At 43.0% G+C, this 24,434-nt stretch overlaps 1 protein-coding gene across 1 annotated transcript in view; it reads right to left on the bottom strand.

Annotated features, from left to right (window-relative positions):
- sip3 (septin interacting protein 3) overlaps positions 1 to 24,434 on the bottom strand; it is a 90,505-nt gene that overhangs the window by 12,763 nt on the left and 53,308 nt on the right. The window contains exons 8-10 of the mRNA XM_080283728.1: positions 14,160 to 14,369; positions 4,348 to 4,431; positions 1,084 to 1,235 (exon numbers count right to left, since the gene is read on the bottom strand). Of these exons, the coding sequence (XP_080139854.1) occupies positions 1,084 to 1,235; positions 4,348 to 4,431; positions 14,160 to 14,369 (446 nt within the window). The remainder of the gene's footprint in view (positions 1 to 1,083; positions 1,236 to 4,347; positions 4,432 to 14,159; positions 14,370 to 24,434) is intronic.

Genomic DNA, 24,434 nt, shown 5'->3' with positions numbered 1-24,434 from the left:
ACTACAGTGCTACTTATGAAGAAGTGCTATGGAAAGTATGTACAGTCACTGTATTGTCTTTTCTACCACAGCAATGGGAAATACAGGTTAACTGGAAATGGATGGAAACCTGGGCTAAGTTACGGCTAAAATGGTACAAATGGCTTGTTGGTACATATTCCCAATGTACAGTATATGGGGATATTCCTGTATTCAGGAGTTAACTGGTAACTATTCATAAGGGAGTTCTTTGGTACTGAAAAACTACTTATTCACAAGGGCAGTTAAATGGCATTATTTCTGGAATTGGCTTTATCTTGAATGCAACTATGGCTCTGTCCTTTGCTACGCTGCTGATAAAACTTTTCCCATCTAAGAATCTTTAATATTCTGACCAGGAACCTTCTTTATCATATAAAGCTCTTAGCTAATCAGGCACTAAACTTCCTACTTGCACTATCTATCAATAGCCCGACACCCTAATCCCGGAAAGGGTGGCTGCAGACAAAACGCCTCCAAGTCGCTCTGTCACCCACCATTTGACTGCCCTCCCCTCAACTCACTACCCCCTCTCTCATATCTCTCTCAACTCCATCCCTCCACCCCATCCTCAGTCTTACCTTCCCTCTCCCTCCCTCCACTTCACCTACATACACCCTCTTGGTCAGTCTTTCATTCTCCATTCTCTCCACATGTCCAAACCACCTCAGTGTATTTCTAATTCTCTCAATCACATCCACATCCACCCCACAACATTCTTTCACTTCTTCATTCATCAACCTGTCCCTCCATGTCTCTCCACATGCTCCTCTCAAGTAACTCATTTCCACTGCTCTCACTCTTGACTTGTTCCCCTCTAGCAAGGTTCATGCCTTGCTTCCATACATCTGAGTAGGGATCACAACACTATCATGCAGTGACTTTTTAACTTCCATGCTCACCTCCCTATTTCTCATCACCACTTTTAGTGAACCAACAACAACTTGCACACTGTACATAAATGCAACAGGTTACTTGCATATCCTGCAGTCAACCATTCTCCTTTTGGGGGCTAGGGAGACAGTTAGTATAGAAGGCAGTATCCAGTAACAAGGACATAGTCACCTGAACAACTGCAGCATCAAGGAGGGTTTGGATGTTTCGAAGGACATTGATGCGAGCCTCAACATGTCGTCGCTCATTGCCCTCCATCTGCCGCACCTCTGCGTCTGACATGGCAGAGAAGTTGGGTGGTGGCCGTGGTAGTGGTGGCAGGTCTGTGTGCCAAGATGCTGGGTTACATTTCAATGACTCCTCCATACATGATTACATCTAATGATGAAACCATTATTTTCATGAAATACAGTATGGTGTATTTTCCATTACTGCCTTATGTACACTCTCCCAAAAAAGTATGGGCACTCTTACAGCACGTATCATTCTGAAACATGGATGAAGCATTGTGATATATGGGGCAACCTGTAATTGTAAGTGCAAATATTATCTTGGTAATTATTAGAACTTAAAATTGCAAAAAGATTCACTTGCTGGGTGGTATATGTTTTGTGGCACGGCATTTATAGACTCATGTGTGTCTGCAGCAGTTGCTCATTTTCACAGACATCGCACCCAAAGGGGCCGATACTTTTTTGAGAGAGTGTACCATAGTTATATGTGGAAAACAGGATATATGATAATAAACACTGAAGTAGAATCTGGGTTTCTACAAATGCATTAATATTGTACATACAGTAAGTCTTTTTGTTAACATAATACAGAGTACAAGACTGTACAATTATTCAGCTTAAATAAGTTCAAATGCTGAGTTCAAAACTTCCTTCACAACATTTTAAAACTCTGACCTGCCAGGAACTTCTCACAGCTGCATAAAATTATCTGGAACATACACAAGAATGAAGTGCATCCATTATTTAAAAAAAAAAAAAAAAAAAAAGGTGACTAGACTAACTCATTTTAAACATGAACCCAGTAGACTGCAGGCTGAAGTGCTCCTGCAGCCAACCATTCCCATTCTGGGGGACAGGGAGGCAGCTGATGGACATCGTATAACCAAGCAGTAGCCCCAAACTGTTACTCTGGTGCTATCACTTAAAGCCCCTCTCCTGTACCTCTCATCCTAGCATTTACTACCACCTATGCATGAACAATGAGAACTATCAACATACAGCATGCCAGTAAAATGGGTCACAATCATTCACACATCTTTCAAGCCCCTATATCGTGGCTCAACCTCACAGGTCTAACCATCTGCTCGTTTCCCCCCCCCCAACATGCATTTCACATTACCAGCCAGAAAGAGAGTCTATCTGTCAGTTTTCAAGTTAAAAAGGGAGTGCTGAACCCTTGCTACCTACATTATTCCTCCATATATTATTCGTCTGAAGCTTGGACCTTGTTGGAGGGAAACAAGAGTGAGAGCAGTGGAAGTATGTTATTTGAAAGGAGCATGTGGAGTCACATGGACAGACAGACTGACAAATGAGGATGTGAAGGAGCATTGTGGTGTGGATGTGATAGAAAACGTTAGGAGAAACACACTGTAGTGGTTTGGCCATGTGGAGAGGATGGAGAGTGAGAGACTGACGAGGAGAGTTTATGTAAGCGAGGTGGAGGTGGAGAGAGGGAGGGGGAGGCCAAGGATGAGATGAAGGGATGGAGTGAAGAGATATATGAGGGAGGGGGATGTGAGCTGGGAGCAGGGCAGTGAAATGGTGGGGGATGGAGACGTGGGGGCGATTTGTTTGTGGCCACCCCGTATGGGATTAAGGCGTCTGGCAATAGATAGACAGATGGACATAATTCATCCAACCAGCCTGATCCCTTGTCATCACCCTCACCTCATGAACTTCCATACTGTACCACACTAACACTCATTTGCTGGTACCACATCCATCCACTTTCTTGCTCTACCACACCCCCACCCACCTTCAGCCTCGCATATATACCCATTTCACCATCATATCTACAAGCATATTCTCACCGCCAATACTCTCATGCATTCTCTTCAACCCTACTATCAAACAGAGTTCCTAACTCCATGACTTACATGAATCACATTATAGTAAGACCTTAAGTCAGACTAATTGGGGATGAACCCTTTCCAACTTATCTGCATTCCAAACTTATCTGTGACCATTCTATACCTAGGAGGAATCAGAACCTTTGAGTTACAAAAACTGTTGAAAAAGGCACTCAAAATCGATCTGGGCAGCTACGTGTACATCAGGAAGGTTTTCATATTTCCTTAAAGAATAGTTATTTATTTTAGTTATTTACTATGTAAATAACAAAAAGGCAAGAAAATATAATATTTATATCATATGATGATAATGAATCTGTGTTACATATTTCAAGGAAACTATGTCATCTATACACCATGCAAATGTGAGGCACACTATGTATGATGCAAAAGTTTTGAGTGAATAAAGGATGGAAACAATACAAGTAAAACCTTGTGGGCTCCAGTACCAATGAAGTTATGTAATTTGGCTAGCACGATTTTCATTCACCCACAGTTCTTCCAGACCCCAAAATTCACATACATACAAACGTCTCATTAACTAAAACAACAAGTCTTAGGCCTGTTTACTCATCAGTTATGTAAGCTCCCTAACATCTCTTCCTTACCAATTTATTTTAGGATACAGCTGGCTAACATCGTTTTGTACACTATTTAAGCAGAGTACAGTAAAGCCCCAAGTTTAGTGACATCTTCATTCTCGTTTTCATGGTCAGCGGTGGCCTGTATATATTCCCAAACACTGGGTTTCATGTGAAAACCCCTCCATTAATGTTGAGAAAACATAAACAAACCAAGCACATGGAAGGCGATTGACACTTGTTCACCGCCATTGCCACAGAAGAGATGTAGCACAGAATGGATGTGTTGCAACAAGAGGCAGAGACAGCAGAGACAAAAGAGGATGGAGGTGCTAAAGGTGGTGGGGTGCAGTAGCCTCACCACCTGCCTCGGAAATTGCATCCCCATCCCTTCCATTAAGCACCTCACTCTAGCCTTCCAAGTGAGTTTCCTTGCCTATTATGTACTTTGTATTAATACTGAATTCTTTTCAGGTGTGATCAGTAAATTTTACACTGCATACATGGGTTTTAGGGGGAGTTGGCATGGGACCCGGAACTAATTAGCCTTTTCCAGTAAGATCAATGCCCCAACTTTAGCGGTTTCATGGTTCGCAGTACTTCTCAAGGAACCAATTAGGCACGAAGCTTGGGGCTTTACTGTAGTGATACTGAAAAGGTTTACCTAACACAGGACAGTAAGGTGTAATAATCAAAATAAACTACTTAGGAAAAGGTGTTGGGGGAGTTTAACCAACGAGAATACAGGCATATGATGGATGTACTTACTGAAGGGAAGCAGAGGAAAGAAGGGAGGCATCATGTTGAGAGGTGGACCTGGCACACTGCTTCCACCTGGATTAGTAGTACCACCTTAAAGGAACAGTATTATTTTTTGGCTGACCATTTATGAAAAATTACAAGAAAAGATAAGTATACCTCTATAACATTCATTAACCCGTTGAATCCAGTAATGTATTTTACTCTATTTTTACTATCTCTTAATTTTATTCAGCTTGGGATTTACTTTTCAAAATGTAGAGGTTAAATATACTTCACAAACCCCTTCACTATGAGCATATGTCTAGTCAATAAAATTGCCTACTGGTAGCAACAAGAATGAGATTTTAAGATATGTCACCAGATTCACAGAGTTAAATCAAGACTGATACATGAAAGGCTATTTTGTTCCTCTTTGTCAAAAAACACAATTTAAATGAAAAGCATGCATGGACAGGGAAAATTTTTAAATTAATACAATGCCATGTTCCTAAAAGATGTTCACTATAGTATGAATCAAACAGCAAAGCCTCTGTTCACAATAATCAAGAAGCTTAGCAACTTGTGCATACAAAAGATTAGAAACCCACACCACCATTCATCAGAGATTATTTCTTTTCACATTTATGCTGACCTTTCTCATAACTTCAACTATGTGTTCATCTGTGTACCTGTCAATCTATCAATATACCGTATTTCGCGGCATATAAGACGCACTTTTTTGTCTCAAAGTTACCTTAAAATATCCCCATGCGTCCTGCACGTTAGACTAAGGCAGGTTAGTTAGGCTTCACTGAGAAGAAATTCTTATAAAGATGATCATCTCAATGCTTAGCAACCACAGGTATTTTCTACAGTATGCAGACTTGATTTTATTTTTAAAAATAATATACACTAGTGTGTATATGCAGCAGATTTAAGAAACACCCGAGATCAGAAACACATAAAACTTTCGCGGGTTTGTTTACAGCTCAACTGGCTAACATCGTGAAGATATTTAGCGGTTTAGCAATTTAACAGTTTAGCATCCGCACTATTCCAGCAAGCTAACGTACATGATCACTGGTGAACTGTCTGCTAACCCTCTGAAAGGCAATCATGACCACTTTGCTTGCCATCCATTCACTAACGAGCAAAGCAATCATACTGGAGAGATGCTAGCTAGTGAAACTGCCAAGTCATCAAAACACTTTCGTCACGTATGGAAATACAGTAACCCTAATTAGGTCAGTTACTTTTGTGACATTTTGTGAGTGTATATATGCAGCAGATATTAAAACACGCAAGTTCAAAAACACAAAGCATTCACGGTTTGTTTTCTGCTCAACTGGCCAATACCGTCAAGGGGTTTAGCGGTTTAGCAACTTAGCAGTTTAGTGTCTAGCGTACACCCTACTCTAGCAAGGTAACGTGCTCACTGGTGAACTGTCTGCTAACCTTCTGAAAGGCAATCATAACCACTTTGCTTGCCATCCATTCACTAACTAGGAAAGCAATCATGCTGGAGAGATGCTGGCTAGTGAAACTGCCAAGTCATCAAAACAGACTTTCGTCACGTATGGAAATTCAGTAACCCTAATTAGGTCAGTTACTTTTGTGACATTTTGTGAGTGTATATATGCAGCAGATATTAAAACATGCAAGTTCAAGAACACAAAGCATTCACGGGATTGTTTTCAGCTCAACTGGCCAATACCGTCAAGGGGTTTAGCGGTTTAGCAACTTAGCAGCTTAGTGTCCAGCGCACACCGTACTCTAGCAAGCTAACGAAGTTACAGCTTCACTTTTTCAGCCAAGTGAAGTACTTTAGCAATGTCTATGCAACTCAGGGCACACCCAATTACAGTATTTTGTTATGAAAATAGGATAAAATTCACTGAGTATCATAACTGATGCAATATCTGAAATAGCAGTGCCTGACGGGCATTCATATCAGCGTCCGCCATTTCTGCTGTATTCTTAGCAGACGAAGCGATCAGAATGATTGACAACGTTCACTCTCTGCATCTCTGCTGCCTAAGCAAAGCTCTCATGATCGGCAATGGGGATCATTTAGGCCGTAACATCCAAATTTGTTAGGTTAGGTTAAGTTAGGTTGTAAAATCGTTTGCCATTTTGGACGTTACGGCCGAAACGACCAGAATCCTAAGGTGTAGGTGAGAGTTTGGTGTGGGTGTAGTTAAGGAAGTAGAAGTGGGAACAGTCAGGCTAGGGAACTGATAATCCGCATATTATAATCCCTTCAGGCCAGCAATGTATTTTATAGTGTAGTTTATTCATGTTCGCCATATGATTTTATTCAGTTCAGGAAACATGTACTGAGGAGGTTAATGTGGGCTGTATCAAATGCCCCAAGTCTGAATATCGCCTGTGCTCAGTTAAAACGATTGCCAAGTTAAAATCGTATGAAGTGTGGTATAAGCAATTCAATGGATGGTACTGAGGACCATTTACTGTAAGAAAGTGACAGTGAAACAGTGATGATGACCGTGGTGATGACTTCCAGTGATGCTTCAGGACTCGGGGGAAGTAGTGATGAATTCTCAGGATTTGAAGACGAGTGAAATTTTCACCATGTCAGTAATATGAAGTGAATATAGGTTTTAGGTGATCATGACAGATGCAACCATGGAAAATTTAGGATCAATGGTGCTGTACACCTTTAGTCTTGCACTGACGATGTTTGGATGAATAAATTGTTTGAGATGTTTCATGTCCTCAAGTGATGATATTTATATTGAACAACCAAATACATTTTGATGTTTTTGGCATATAATAAAGCCACTGGGTACTCCAAAACGGACTGATGTAAATGTTTCAGAGGTGAGCGAATGTTGCATGTGGTGTGTACATGTGTGCGTGTGTGTGTGTGTACCATAGCGACTAGGAGGCAGCAGTGTTAAGACCAAAAATGGATGTTTTCACAGTACTCGAATGTTTTGAGATGGATGTCTGTTTTTAGCAAATTCTGGTAAGAGAAATATGCATTTTTAATTGTTGATGCTGCAAGGAAAACAGCTGACAGTAAGGGAGTGATACTGGGAGAAGAGGGTTGAGCCAGTTGTCTAGCGCTTAAGATGCAGCAGTGTTGCTAAGAGATAGTTTCACCATTCTCGACATGTTTTGAGATGAATGTCTGTTTTTAGTAAATTGTGATCAGTGAAGAACGTATTTTTAACTGTTGATGCTGCAAGGGAAACATCGCTGACAGTGAGGAAGTGATACTGAGAGGAAGGGGTAGAGACTGCTGTCTAGCGACTGGGAGGCAGCAGTGTTACTAAGGTGTAACAATGGATGTTTTCACCATAGTATGTTTTGAAATGAATGTTTATAGTAAATTATGATCAGTGAAGCATACATTTTTAATTGTTGATGCTGCAAGGCAAACATAGCTGACAGTGAAGGAGTGATACTGAGAGAAGAGAGTAAAAACAGCTGTCTATCCTGTTCCTAAGCAGCCTTGCTATATTGAACTTTGGTTGTAAAACATTGTAATTTGTGTATTTACAAGTGCTACCTTTTTATATTATTTGTGGAGGTAATTACAGGTTAGTTAGAGTGCATGATTAATGATGGCAGTCGTCTGATATTATGCTTGAGTCAAGGCAGTGTGAGGAAATTCCGTAACAGGTGTGGAATATGACGGGGTTCTTTTAGGATAAATGAACTGATGTGAACATTCATTGTATTTTATGTTTTCGTCAGTGAATGAGAGAATGGAGTTTATTGACTTCATTTGTGGTTTTAAATTCATAAAATATTAAAAACAGTGTTTATATCAGTTTACTGATACATATTTATCAACAAAGTTGAGATGGCCTCGTGGTGTGAAGTCACGTTTTGTTAAGACGGGGTTTTGTTTTCTCTTTTCCTGTATCATTCTTTGTACATAAAAGAAGAAACTAAAGGATGATGAGCAGTACTGAATAGATTCTGAAAGGTGAGTGTTGTATCTAAGTGATAGTGGCTCATATCAGTCACGTTTTGTCAAGAAGGGGCATTGTTTTCTTTTCCTGTACCATTCTTTGTATATAAAAAATGAAACCAAAGGCTGATGATCAGTAATTAATAGATTCTGAAAGGTGAGTGTGTATCTGTGTGGTAATGGCTCTTATCAAGAAACCTTACTGCAGTCTTGGTTGGGGCAAACTTTTTTTTCACAGAACTGCCCTGCCAGAATTAGGGTGCGTCTTTCACAATGCTGCGTCTTACATGCCGCGAAATACGGTATGTGGTTTTCAGCTTTCTCACAACCTAATCAATTTACCTATCAATATATATATAACAACAGTAGAAGTATATATGTTGCAGAAATAATGAGTCTAGCATTCTCCTGACAACCACCTTTATTCCTATTTCAGAATGTTACCCACCCATCTGAAACAAAGAAGAAATTGGGTCAATGGGTGGCTGTCAATCCTTACCAGCCCTGAGAAGTTATATGAAATATGCTTACAAGCTTTGCAACCCTCCACGTAATCAAATCTTGCAGGCAGGAAACTCTGTCAAAAGTGAACAGAGTCAAATCCAGGCCAAGACTCTCATTGTGTTGAAAGTCTATATACAAATCTGGTTTTTCCACACTTCTGACTTTCATTTTCCCAATAGGTTCTAACAACTACAAGGGTGCACTGAGCTAGTTTTCAGTGCAGGGTTAAGCTTCCACCTCACTGGAAAGCTTAGCTGCACTATGGCATGTCCTAGTATTGGGGATTTCTGAAGTAGAATCATGTTACTGTTGTAATGAGCTGAATTACAAAAATCATGATGATGGCCCATTAATGATCATACTGGGTAACATCTTTCACCCTGGCACCCACGGCAAGGTGCTCTGTGCCCTAGTGCTCTGACTATTAAAGAGTACAGACGTACCTGTGCATATCTACCCTCCACTGATGCCAACACTAGGTGACTTCAGTATGATTATGATTAAATTATGTACTGCATTACTGTACTATTGTGGTAGGTGGGGGCACTCACCATCCACTCACTCAATATAGTGCTGCTCTCGGGTGTCTACCCTTTCCTCCCCCTCTATCCTTCTTTCCTTCCATCCTCTTTTGTCCTTCTTTCTTTCCTTGTCCTTTTGCCTATGGGTGACTTTACACTCCCTCTTCTTCCTTTCCTTCATTCTTTCCTCTTCCTTCTGCCTGTGGGTGATTACAATGAGTGACAAGCCAAATGGTTTCCTGTACACCAGGAAACCATTTACTATGCTGGGTGGTAACCATATAACCCAATTTTGGCACCTGGTGGTTTAGTGGGTAATTACAGAGCTCCAATTGGACTGAGCCAGTGAAGGTTTATATCCAAGGGATGGCTGGGGTTTTTTGCTCACATAATGCCACTCAGAGATGAGCGAGGCTGGTCACTCTCATCTTAAATGCCAGGACCAACTTGCCTAGCCTCAGGCTCCTACATTCCTCATGGGGCAATGTAGGATTGGATGGTGAATGAATGAATGATTACTGTACTATACAGTACATACTGTACCAAAACTGTATTGTATTTTGTGCTTAATATTAATCTTTTACTCAAGGGTATTATTGTAGGAAAGTTTTTAGGACAGGGGGTTGACATGGACAGTAATTCAATGTTTACCATTCTTTCCTTTCATATTTCTAGTAATATTTTGGTCAATTCAATTATAACAACACCTAAGTTACAAGGATTAATCATAGTGTTTCTTACGCAGAACCTGTTCATGTTTCATCCAAAATCCACTTTCTGCCTTTTCTTGCCTTGTCTTTGGTTCAGACTAGTCACCTTAGTTACAACCTACCCTACACAAAAGTTTTAAAAGGGCCAACAGGCCTGTTGTATTCCTCTTACGTTTTCTACTACAGAGACTGCAGAAACTGAAAAGAAAATTAAATATCATTCATGGTAAGTACAGTACTAGTCCACTACAGGATAATTACTTTCCACCAGTATTCTCAATGAATGCTTACAATAGGCTGGCAATGGAGCTGGCCTGTACAGGGGGAACTCTTAACATGAGTACCCAGTACTTATTAATATATGATTTGGTATTATGAATGACTTCCCTACCAACTACGCCATCAGATGCAAATAAAGGGCATATATAATAATGTCTTAATGCAGTATGACTAGGGACCAACTTCATAAGGCCCAGTGTGTATACTGTAAAACTACATTCATCCATACTGCATTTAGTTTGGCATTACCTCAGTGTCTCCTGTCTGACATTAGATACAGGCCAAGCACGCTTAGGATACAAGGTAGCCTATCTTGTGGTTGCTAAGATAGGAAGACACTGATAAGCATATGTATTCTTTTTACCATATGAAAAGTTTGTTTCTCTTTTTGTCCATGATACTGTAATGAAAAAAATAACAACTGATAAGTGTGCTATATGGGATTGGCTTTACATCTTCCTCTGCACCAGCAGCATAAACGATCAAGAACACCACTCACTGTCTCCTAATATTCAGCTCAGCAGCCACTCAAGAATCCTATTTTTTATCATCATCATCATCATCACCATCATCATCCGGACCTCCTTTCCCACCCAAGGGCAGGGTGAGGAGTAGCAACATCCAGACAGCACAAACTTGCCCCATCCAAATAGGCCACACTTTCATTCACTCATCATTCAAGCCCCTGGAATCCTGGCTCTACCGGATACACCAAAATCATTCACCACATTCTGAAGCTTCACACAAACGTATCCAATTGAGTCAATCCAGACGCTGCCATTCTCACAAGGGGTGCCAAAATCCCTGATCATGCACTTCTCCTCACATTTATCCAGCCAGCTCGATCTCTTGTCAGTTCCCTAGCCTCACTGACTTCTAAACCTCTCTTCCTCAAACACTCATCCACCATATCTCTCCACCTTCTCCTTGGCCTACCTCACCTTCGCCCTCCAAATTCACTCAGGTATACCTTTATCACCACTCTATTATTATCCATTCTTTCCACATGACCATACCATCTCAGTACACTCCCTTCGATTCTGGTGTCCACCGACTTCCTCACTCCACACCTTTCACAAATCACATTATTTCGTATCCTACCCACCACCTGTACTCCACATACATTCCTCCACTGCTCTTACTCTTGACTTTTCATTTTCATGCCACACCATAGTCTCACACCCATATGTTAGTGTTGGCACTAACACTCCCTCATGTAAGCCTTGTGCAGCTGCAACACTCAAGCCTCTGTTTCTTATCAAGGCATTCATTGCACCAGCTACTTTTCTTCCTTGTGTCACACTACTTTCAACTTCTTTTGCAAGTTTTCCTCTCTTTTCTATCACTGTACCCAAGTATTTGAACTATCTCACCAATTCCAGTCTCTCTCCATTCACTGTGACATCACACTGGTAGTCACCTTCTCTCTCAATAACCATCACTTTACTCTTTTCTACATTTACTCTCAAGGCATGACACTCACAGACATCAGCAAAACTCATCACTAACCTACCAAGTTTTTGTCCGGTACTTGCAAGCAGTACTGCATCATCAGCATACAACGAATTTGAGATATTCCATCCATCACCAATCATTACCAACGCCATCCCTCTCTCAATTATTTGTTTTTACTTCTCTCATCACCCCTACCATATATATATTGAACAACCAAGGGGACATCACAAACCTTGTTGCACACCCACACCGATCGTGAACCATTCACTTAGATGCCCATTAACCCTCGCTACCATCATAAAAACTCTTGACAGCACCTAGAAGCTTACCATCTACACCATAGGCCTACATGCGCAAAACTTTCCACAATCCCTCTCTGTTTACTTTGTTGTATGCTTTTTCCAGATCCATGAATGCCATAAACACCTTATGGTCCTTCTCACAAGCCTTCTCTACTATCTGTCTCTCTGCAAATATTTGGTCCACACATCCTCTGCCACTCCTAAAGCCACCCTGTTCATCACTCACAAGGACTTGTGATCTCTCTCTTACTTTCTCGATAATAATTCTTCCATATACCTTCCCTACGACACTCAATAAACTTATGCCACAAAAATTCTTGCACTTACTTTGCTCACCTTTATTTTTGTACAGGGGTACAATCACAGCCTTTTTCCACTCTGCAGGCCCAGTTTCACTCATCCATGCCTTCTTACATATCTCCAACAAGCACTTCATTCCATTCTCTCCACTGCACTTAAGCATCTCTACATACACCTCACCAACCCCAGCTGCTTTCCCTTTTTTCAGCCGTTTCACAGTGCTCTTCATCTGTGCAAGTGTCACGTCTCCTGGCACGGCATTCCTTCTCTGCACACCCCCAAAACCAATCATGTTTGCAGCCACTCTGCTCTCTCTATCCCCATTCATCAGACTTTCAAAATATTCTTTCCATCTGGTCCTTACTTCATCTCCACGGGTTAGTAACCTATCATCTGCATCCTTCACACCATCACATTTCTTTCCACTTTCACATTTACATTTCCACACCTCTTTCCAGAAAAACTTCCTATTTTCAGGGTACAGTAGTTCGCATTCATTTTTCTTCCCAGATCATCAGTTACCTCCTCCTTTTTCCTCTTCACTAGTCTCTTTATGTGCTTCTTGCTCTTGATATACTCAGTTCTTATTTCAACTGAACCCCTATCCTGTAACCACCTTAGCCACTTCCTCTTTTCCTCCACCACTCTCTTAACCTCCTCATCCCACCATGCTGTACCCTTCTTTTTTGTTGATACTCTTGCCACACCACACACCACTCTAGCATTCCTAACTAAGCAATCCCTATACATATTCCACAGGCTGTCCAGATCCAATTCATTCCAGTTCATTGATTCTAACTCGTCCTCTACTTTGGTCCAGTACTCATCTGCCACTTCCTTGATCCTCAGCTTCTCAACTTTCATTCTTTCTCCCTGACTGCTCCTCTCTCTCTCTTGATCCACCTCACTCCTCTCAGCTTGATCTTGCATACCACAATCATACGATCTGACAGACCTCCACATCGTCCTCTCACAGCCCTTGTATCAGCAACCAGTCCCATCATCGACCTCTCTATGAGCACGTAATCAATCAGGCTTATTTTAACACAATCCTCGTTTCCTCTATACCAGGTAAATTTATGTGCATCTTTGTGTTTGAAATACAAATAACAAATGCACAACCTCCTGTTCTGACACATATCCTTTAGTCTATTCCCATTATAATATTCTTCTAGTACTCCCCAACAACCCATTATGTCATCCTCAGGACCAGTGCCTACTCTTCCATTCATATCCTACTTATCAATCAAACCTAAGTGCTTGGTTCCTCTCACCACTGTTTCGTCCCTCTAAGGAAAGTGTCTAGCCAGCACTTCACAAGAACTTGTCACAATGAGGTGGTTCAAAATGGTGAGTTAATGTGCAACAGGGAACCTTCCTGAAGGTATCTGGTATAAAATCTTGATGCTAATGCAATGACAAGGGACTGAAACAGATGGATGAAGCTATGTATGGGAAAGCACAAGACAAGAGGTGAACCCCGTTCCTTAACCATGTACAGTAGTTAATGACAATCCCACAGGTGTACAGTGAGCAGGTATTTAAAAAAATAAAAAAATAAAAGCAAATAGTTCTGCTAGCATGATGAAGGCATGATTTCATACACTTGGCTAATTGATTAGTGAAAGGCTGTGTTGCCCATTTCACTAAGATAAGTTATTTGCAAGTTCTACTCTTGTGTTTTCTTCTGCAGTCAAACTCATCCCATCTCTGGCGGCAGCAGTGGTGGTGCTGGTGGTGGTGGTGGTGGAGGTAATATTGTATACTGTACAAAATAATTACTGGTAAATGTGTGTTGTACTGTTCCAGACTGAACAACTATTACCTGATGCTGAAGGAGGTATGGTCATCCCAGGGGAAGTGGTGGCAGTGGTGGTTGTGGTGGATGTCATTGTGACTGTGGTGGTCTGTGATTGTTGTTGCTGTTGCTGTTGCTGTTGGCCAGGCATTGGTGGGAACAGAAATGGTATTCCTCCTTCTCTTGGTGGGCCCATTGGTAATGCCAGGCCACCAAATAACCCAGCAAATGGGTTGGCTGTGAGAAAAGAAAATTTCCTCTGAAAAACTTTAAGGATTAAGTACTGTAATATATCAGGGAGAGGTACTCGTACAACTCGATGAAAATGTACATTTATACTGCACATGTAGAGGTGCTACTCCAATAGAAGAGAGGAAAATGACAAGTACAAAGATAGGCTAATTACACTATGCTTATCAGATACTCTATCAGTACTACATGATATTAAAGCATCTGTCAGTCAGGCTGGCAGTGCCTTTACCCTCCTGACCCACATTCAATCTCAAACTGAGATGGACAGTTAAGAGTGTATAGTCATAAGTATTTCACACGTTCACTCTGCCACCTCGCTGTTGTTTCCTCAATGACATATACAGCCTCTCAAATACTGCCATTTCAACAACGCAAATTTCCACAAGCATTTCTCACCCTACTCTTCAAATGTTCGCCGCACTTATAACCACGCATGAAGCAGTACGTGGGGAAGGGCTGCTTTTCCTGTGATAGTGTTGCTCCTCGGACCTACATGACTTTTAAAACGTAGCTTAAACATGTCACACAGCAGCACGCCTGTGTCTCATCAGTCACAACAATACATTCATACTACACCATATCAACAGTTTATACAGTACACTGGCTAACTTTGCGAGTATATGGACGGCACATTGCGCCGCAAACCACAAAGTAGGCACCACAGAAAAGCATACATGAAACAGTATATGGAGGACACCCCACCCAAGTTACAAATTTCTCCCACCAATTTTTCCCAACTTTCCCCCTTCATTTACAGTTCTATATGTCAGGTACACATATATACAGTACATATTTCCAGCAAGAAGGATAAGCATGATCATTTAAAAAAAAAAATTAAATAGTGCATTAAAGTACCTAAACTTGAGGACTGGCTGGGCTTGCGGGAAAGGAGGGAGAGGGTATCCGAAACTGTCCTAATGTGGCCCCTTTGGCCTCCAACATCATTCTCACTGTCACTGCTGACAGTGTAAACATCCACTTCCTGCCACTAGATCTATGATTCAGCCACTAATCTATCGAAATCCAGAGCACTGACAACAGACGTGGCATCATCGTCGTCGTCGTGGGCTAAGCTGGTTGATGGGCAATGGTCACTTGGGTCACTGGGAGGTGCCGGGCCTCTCAGGAATTTAGTCATTAACCCCTAAAGTACTATGACTAACAATCATCAGTTTGCATGTTTGCTGTGCAGAAACTGACTGACGATCGCTGAAAGTCTGTCAAAAACTGTTGAGCACTAAGCCAGCCCCTTTTATGACGTAGAATGGATGTGGAAGATGTGCAGATTGGCCTGGGAGGAAGGTAGAGTCCCGGAGGATTGGAAGTCAGGTATAATTATTCCCTTGTACAAAGGAAAAGGGGAAAAAGAAGTGTGTGGTAATCATAGGGGCATTTGTCTTCTTAGTATAATAGGAAAAGTGTATGGTAGGATACTTATAGACAGAGTTAGAGAAAGAACAGAGAAATTAGTTGGAGAAGAACAGGGAGGCTTTAGGAAGGGAAGAGGTTGTGTAGATCAGATATTCATTCTTAGATCTTTAGTGGAAAAGTTTCTAGAGAAGGGAAAGAAGTTGTATGCGGCTTTCATGGATTTGGAGAAAGCATATGACAGGGTGGATAGACAAGGATTGTGGAAAGTGTTAAGAATATATGGAGTAGATGGGAAGTTGTTGAATGCTGTGAAGAGTATGTACGATGGTGCGAAGGCTGCAGTGCGTGTGGATGGTGAACTAAGTGAATTTTTCTCTTTGAAAGTTGGTTTGAAACAAGGATGTGTCATGTCTCCATGGTTGTTCAATCTGTACATGGATGGGGTAATAAAAGAGGTACAAGGTAGGGTAGTGGATGTTGGAGTGGCCCTGGTGAGAGAGGATAGTGTTTGGAAACTCCCTGTACTGTTGTTTGCAGATGATACTGTGTTGTTGAGTGAAGACGAAGGGGAGCTGCAAGGCTTGGTGGATGAGTTTGAGAGAGTGTGTAAGAAACGGAACCTAAAGGTGAATGTAGGGAAGAGTAAAGTGATGGTCTTTGAGAGAGGTGAAGTTAGTGAATGTACAGCAAGGTTAGATGGTGAGGAATTGGAAAATGTGAGTACGTTTAAGTATTTGGGTAGTGTGATGAGTAAGGATGGAGGTTTGGAGTGTGAAGTGCTTGAAAGGGTACAGCAGGGAAGAAAGGTTGCTGGTTCCTTAAAAGCAGTGATAAGAAACAGGGAAGTGAGCATGGAAGTGAAAAAGTTACTACATGACAGTATTGTGATACCAACTCTAACGTACGGAAGTGAAGCTTGGACATTGTTGGAAGGACAAGTCAAGAGTGAGAGCAGTGGAAATGAGTTATTTAAGAGGAGCCTGTGGAGTCACGTGGAGAGACAGGCTGACGAATGAGGATATAAAGGAGCGTTGTGGTGTGGATGTGGATGTGATAGGAAGCGTTATGAGGAACACACTGAGGTGGTTTGGCCATGTGGAGAGGATGGAGGGCGAAAGACTGACGAAGAGAGTGTATGTGAGTGAGGTGGAGGGGGGAAGAGGGAAGGGGAGGCCGAGGATGAGATGGAGGGATGGGGTGGAGAGGTATATGAGAGAGGGGGGTGTGAGTTGGGAGCAGGGCAGTGAAATGGCGGGGGACAGGGCGACTTGGAGGCGATTTGTTTGTGGCCACCCCAAACGGGATTGAGGCGTCTGGCAATAGATAGATAGATAGGTTCCTATCCAATCAAAACTAGGGGATGAGACCTCCCTCCCCAGCCACTTCTCCACCTCCCTATGCCTGATTGGGTACAGCCTGCTCTGTCCCCTCCCACCCAAACTACTCACCAATTCCACATCTAGCCTGCATTGTATGGGGGGGTGTATCGTGCCTGCTCACCCCCCTACAGGTCACCCCCTCCTCCACCCCCCACTTACATCAAATGACACAACAATTTCCCTGCTATGATTGCTTTGTGTGTTTCCTCCTGCCATAATACCCCCACCACCACCTCCCTCACACTGGGGGTGTGTCTCATCTCCCCTCACCTCCACCAGAGACCCCCACCCCACCTCCACCTTCCTCCCTCCATATCAACTGTCCTGAATATGACACTGTAATTTCCCTGCCATGATCGGCCTGCGATTGTCTACTTTTTTTTTTTTTTTTTTTTTTTTTTTTAACTCTCATGCTGACTCCTGCACCTAGTTTCATCAACAAACATATTTTACATTGATTACATTGATTTTGGTATGGCCCTCTAGCAAAAATTAGGTTTCTGCCAAATTTTTTTAGTATGCATATTTTTCATTTTATTTAAAATAGAAAGTTATTCTGGAAAGAGGTGCGGAAATGTAGAAGTGAAAGCATGGGATGGTGTGAAGGATGCAGATGGTAGATTATTAACCCATGGAGATGAAATAAGGACCAGATGGAAAGAATATTTTGAAAGCCTGATGAATGGGGATAAGAGAGAGCAGAGTGGCTGTAAACATGATTGGTTTTGGGGGTGTGCAGAGAAGGAATGCCGTGCCAGGAGACATGACACTCGCACAGGTGAAGAGCACTGTGAAATGGCTGAAAAATGGGAAAGCAGCTGGGGTTGATGAGGTGTATCCAGAGATGTTTAAATGTAGTAAAGAGAATGGAATGAAGTGCTTGTTGGAGATATGTAAGAAGGCATGGATGAGTGAAACTGTGCCTGCAGAGTGGAAAAAGGCTGTGATTGTACCCGTACAAAAATAAAGGTGAGCGAAGTGAGTGCAAGAATTATCGTGGCATAAGCTTACTGAGTAGGGAAGGTATATGGAAGAATTATTATTGAGAAAGTAAGAAAGAGATCACAAGTCCTAGTGAGTGATGAACAGGGTGGCTTTAGGAGTGGCAGAGGATGTGTGGACCAAATATTTGCAGAGAGACAGATAGTAGAGAAGGCTTGTGAGAAGGACCATAAGGTGTTTATGGCAAAATGATCGGATCTTGAATTTGGCTCTCTATTGTATTTTGTTTTTCTCTTGGAGGGAACTGTTACTGCGGGCTCATGGCCTTTGGTTCCTTCTTCCTCGCATTTAAAAAAAAAAAAAAAAAAAAAAAAAAAAAAAATCATGGATCTGGAAAAAGCATATGACAAAGTGGACAGAGAAGGATTGTGGAAAGTTTTGCACATGTACGGTGTAGAGGGTAAGCTGTTAGGTGCCGTCAAGAGTATTTATGATGGTAGTGAAGCATGTGTCAGGGTTAATGGGCATCTAAGTGAATGGTTCACAATCAGTGTGGGCATGTGACAAGGTTGTGTGATGTCCCCTTGGTTGTTCAATGTATATATATGGATGGGGTGATGAGAGAAGTGAAAACACGAGTAATGGAGAGAGGGATGGCATTGGTAATGAACGGTGATGGGTGGAATATCTCAAATTTGTTGTATGCTGATGATGCAGTACTGCTTGCAAGTTCCGGACAAGAATTTGGTAGGCTAGTGCAGAGTTTTGCTGATGTCTGTAAGCGTCCTTCCTTGAGAGTAAATGTAGAAAAGAGTAAAGTGATGGTTATTGAGAGAGAAGGTGACTCCCAGTGCAATGTAACAGTGAATGGAGAGAGACGAATTGGTGAGAGTTCAAATACCTGGGTACAGTGATAGAAAAGAGAGGAAAATGTGCAAAAGAAGTTGAAAGTAGTGTGACACAAGGAAGAAAAGTAGCTGGTGCAATGAAGGCCTTGATAAGAAACAGAGGCTTGAGTGCTGCAGCTGCACGAGGCTTACATGAAGGAGTGTTAGTGCCAACTTTAACATGGATGTGAGACCATGGTGTGGCATGAAAATGAAAAGTCAAGAGTAAGAGCAGTGGAGATGGGACTGCTGAGGAATGTATGTGGAGTACAGAGGGTGGATAGGATACGAAATAATGTGATTCGTGAAAGATGCGGAGTGAGGAAGTCGGTGGACACCAGAATTGAAGAGAGTGTACTGAGATGGTATGGTCATGTGCAGAGAATGGATAACAACAGAGTGGTGAAGAAGGTATATCTGAGCGAATTCGAAGGAGGGAGGAGGCCAGGTAGGCCAAGGACAAGGTGGAGAGATATGGTGAATGAATGTGTGAGGCAGAGAGGTTTGGAAGTCGGTGAGGCTAGGGAACTGACAGGAGATCGAGCTGGCTGGATGAATTTTGTGAGATGTGCATGATCAGGGATTTTTGGCACCCCTTTTTAACGTGGCAGCGTCTGGATTGACTCTGTCGGATACGATATGTGAAGCTACAGAACGTGGTGAATGTTTGGGGCGTATCTGATAGAGACAGGATTCCAGGGGCTTGAGTGATGAGTGAATGAAAGCGTGGCCAATTGGACTGGGCAATTTTGGGCTGTCTGGACATTGCTACTCCTCACCCTGCCCTTGGGTGGGAAAGGAGGTCCGGATGATGATGATTAAGATGATGATTTATTTATTTTTAACTCATGCTCACCCCTACACCTAGTTTCATCATCAGAAACATATTTTACATTGATTTCACTGATTCTGGTAGGGCTCTCTAGGGAAAATTAGGTTTCCGCTAAATTCTTTCTAATCGCCAGGGGGAACTTTTATAATGTTTGATAGGTGGTTTTGCGGTAACCCATTAGGCATAGGGGACTGAGATTGGCATTTTCAGGTGTGTTAATTCAAGCTCTTCAAATCTGTATGAAAAAATTTTACCCTGGTAAAAGTTGAAAAACTGACCCTGACTTGATGCTGGGGTGGAACAGAAGCTTCAGAAAAATGCATTCTCTAGGGGTTAACGTCTGTGTACTCTGGTTTACACCTTTCTGGTGCTGATCAGCATAAAAACTGTAGGTCCTGTCTGTGGCCTGACACATCTCCTTGACTTGTAACTGGTAACAAGCACATGCTATGATAGAGGGAGAGAGACTGGGTGGCTGATTGTTGCCGGTTACGTCGTGTCCTTCGCTGTAAAGGCAAAATAGTGACAACCGTAATTTTTTCTACAATACAGTACTGTATTATATTCTCCCTAGAGGTGGTAGCAAACTAGGTGATACGCAAACTAAAAACACGCAAAGTAGGTAAGTGTGATTTATCTAGGAGTAAAATAAAGTAAATAGCCTTGGCTGTGCCAGTATATGTAAGACTTGGTCAACTGATGGGTTCTCTCTAGGCTCCCTGATCCTTTGTAGCATCTTTGGTTAGTCCCTTTACACTGAGGTCTTTACCTAGTTGAAGTATACAGGATTTGAGCTAAGCTCATTGTCTCCATATCTTAAATTATCCAGTCTACTTTTACACACACACACGTTCTTTCCTTGTGCCACATCCTCTTCCACGTTGTTGCAAACATCTATAAAGTGAACTCTCAACTTTTCGTTATAATTCAGCCAAGCCCTAAGCTAATAAAAGCAGATCACCATATATTGCATAGTACCCCCCTCATTGGCTCAACATTCAGCGTCGAGCCGGATACAGGGTTACTATCCATTTTGACCCTCTATCCTTAAAATTTTCCCATGAACAAAAGATAAAAACTAAGCATAACATATAGTGCAGTAATGATACAGTTCAGAAAATACAGTACATAGCGGACTACTGTATGTACTCACCAAGTGTTCACATTGATGGAGGGTTGAGCTGTACACCATGCAGTACAGTATTGCACAGTACACTTAATCCCATGTGGTCTTGTAGCAAATAGCTCTCCCAAAGACTACTCCAGCTCCACCACCATAAGATTGATCTCCACCATGGGTGATGGAGTGGCAGAGGTTGTCAGGTGGAGTTCCGGTAAGGCCTCTGACTGAGGCAAGACCTCAGGTGAAGGCACCAATATCAATGGGGCTGAAAGTGGTGACACGGCTGAGATGCCTGACTGAGGAAGAAGTGGCCATGGTGGTGCCTGGCTGGGATAAACAAAGCCAGTGTGAGGAAGCAGAGGGCTGAGGTGGCAGAGGAGAGTACAAAAAGGTCGAAAACTGGTGTGACAGAGGACGTGAGGAGGTCGAAGGCAGTGATGATGAAATGGCAGGCATCACTGGATGGAAAAAAGACGTGATGGAGGACTGCCTGGGGATCCCACCTGACTGCAGTTTTATCACATTCTCACAGCCCCGTTGCAGGCAAGTGGCCATGGCATTGGTAAAGATGGGCTGCCAATTATAATGCTCACAGTTGTCGAGATGGATGTCCACTGCATCACGAACCTGCTGGAGCCTAGGGATTATGCCACTTCGTCGTCATCATTGTCCTTCTCCCTTTCATCCTCGGTGCCCCTTATAGTCACGGACTCCACAATCTCCCAGCTGGACAGCCTAATGCCCGGGGTCTCCCTTGTCCGCTTCGCCAATCGTGCATTATGTTCTCTGCTACCTTTTCTCCTGCTGCTTCCGTGTGCCGGATGAAGTCCTGAGCTTCGAAGCTGCTAAAGCAACCAATGGTCTCTTCACCCATGAGGAGCTTGTTCCAACCATGCTCAAGCGTGAGTGTAGAGAGTTCCCTCCAAGTCCAAGCCCAGTTGCAGATCGCAGACTTTTGGGGATACCACCTGAGGTTGGCTAAGGTCCTCTTCCCCTTACTGTCCATGTCTTGGACTGCCTCCGCCGCCTCCTCAAGCACTGCCATCATGTCCTCCAAACACCTCTTCCAGTACAGCCGCTTCATTGTCACGATAATACCCTGGTTCGTGGGTTGCAAGAATGAGGTTGAATTAGGGGGCAAGAACATAACCCTAATATGACCTCCATCTCCAACCAACTGCCTCAGATGGATGAGCAAGATCACTCTCAAGGAGCAGCACAGCCTTCACTTGGTCATGGGCAAGGCCAAGATTCTCTGTTTGATAATCTCCTTCACACCATGACTGTAGAACCCATCGTCGTGGGTCTACCCCCCAGTGGCTGTCGAAGAGGAGGACAGCATGGGGGCCAAACCACCGCCAACCCTCCCAGCCCCTCATGGGGCTCGAGTACCCGAGAGTGGCTTCGGTCGCCCGGGCAAGTAACACACCTCCCAACACAACACTCACAACAACACCGTTTTTTCTACACCGAGAAATGACTCCCCGGCTTTCATTTCTCGACGACTTCTTCTAGCCGAGGACATTGAGGGCAATCCAGGACCCACCAACAAATACTTATGTCCAACGTGCTCAAAACCTATCACGTCGAGCCAACAGACAAAGGGTTCGGTTCAATGCAATTCCTGCAAGAACTGGACCCATTACACCTGTACAACACTTGCATCCAGAAAACATCACACAAACACCTGGACCTGCTCCTTATGCTCCTTCCCCCCACCCATCAACCCCCCTTCCAATCCTACTCCTACTTCCTCCACACCTCCACAGCCAAACCCACCGACCCTTCCCGCACCATCCAGTCCCCCAACTCCTCCCATTCCAACCCATCCTAATCCACCTCAACCCTTACCTCCATCACAACCTCCTCCTACCCCTTCCCCTCCACCCACACCACCTCCCCCCCCATGCTGCAGCAGCCAACACACATCACACACACAACATAAACATCCTTCAGTTAAACCTAGATGGCATAAACACCAAAAAACATGAACTCACACAATTCATCAAACAACAGAACACACACATTGCCATCTTACAAGAAACAAAACTACACAGACCACAGAAAACACAGACATTTCATAACTTCACCACCATTCAACAAGACCGGGCCGACGGCGGTGGCAGCGGACTCATCACCCTGGTACACAAATCCATTAACTTTGCAGATACCAGTGCACACACAAAGTCACTTCTCCCCCCACATGACACCACAACAGAAATACAATCAATTAAAATACGCACTGGTAACAAATCACACATAACAATCGCTAACGCATACATTCCCCCCCCAATCGTCCACCACAGTACCACACAATTACTCTCCACAGATACACCACATCACTAACATACCCAACATCATCCTGGGTGGTGATTTCAACGCCAAGTCGTCGGCCTGGCATGTCAACAACCCTGATACAGACAGAGGGCTGGTACTACAATCCCAGACAGATCAACTTTTCATACTAAACAGTCTAGACCAACATACTCATTTCCCACACCAAGCCCTCTTCCTCCCATCATCTCCAGACATCACCTTCTACTCCCCAAACCTCGCCCCCACTACATCATGGAGAGTGGTCAAAACCCTAGGTTCTGATCACCTCCCAATGATCATCACTACCAAAACCAGAATCACCCCAGCTGGCCACAAACAAACACACACACTAATTATAAGAGAGCCAACTGGGAGGCCTCTGTAACTGAAACAGAACAACATTTCGAAACACTAAACAGTACACCCATCACAAACATCAACACCGCTGTGAACACTTTCAATACAATCATACAAAACGCAGACAAAAGACACATCCCTAGAGGCAACAGAAAGAAATACAACCCCAACTTCACACCAGAAATTCAAGGCCTCATCAGACAACGGGACACACTGCGACACTCCCCAACACCCCATACACAAGACACCATACAACAAATACAAGAACTCAACACTCAAATAAACAATAAAATATCAGAACAGCAGACACTAAACTGGAAAAATTACCTCCAAACACTTGACCACAAAACAAAGATCAGTAAACTCTACAAAACACTAAACAGCATCACACTTTCCAACAGCAACACCACACAATCACACGCTGCCATCACAACAACAGACACCATACTCTCAAACAAACAACAAGCAAACACTCTCATCAATCACTTCTCACAAGTCAGCCATCTAAACCCCCATCCCAAAGACCGACGTATCATCCGACGTAAGAGACAGTTCCCCACAGGCCCAGACTACGCACCTTTCAATTACAACCAGACGAAGCACATCATTAACAACCTCAAGCACTCATCTGCCTGTGGACCAGACAACATAAGCAACATTCACCTTAAACACCTAGGACCACAAGGCATACAAGCACTCACCAACATCTCAAACTACAGCTACTCACACAACATAATACCCAACATCTGGAAGCATGGCAATATCATCATTATCCCTAAACCCAACAAAGACCCCACGTTACCCTCCTCACATCACCCCATCACACTCCCCTGCACCCCCTCT

This window comes from Coenobita brevimanus, chromosome 13, assembly GCF_032717465.1.
Source record: "Coenobita brevimanus isolate Jiangsu-jjx chromosome 13, ASM3271746v2, whole genome shotgun sequence".
Lineage (NCBI taxonomy): Eukaryota > Metazoa > Arthropoda > Malacostraca > Decapoda > Coenobitidae > Coenobita > Coenobita brevimanus.
The sequence above is the reverse complement of the archived record's forward strand: the minus strand, read 5'-3'. Positions and strand labels throughout refer to the sequence as shown.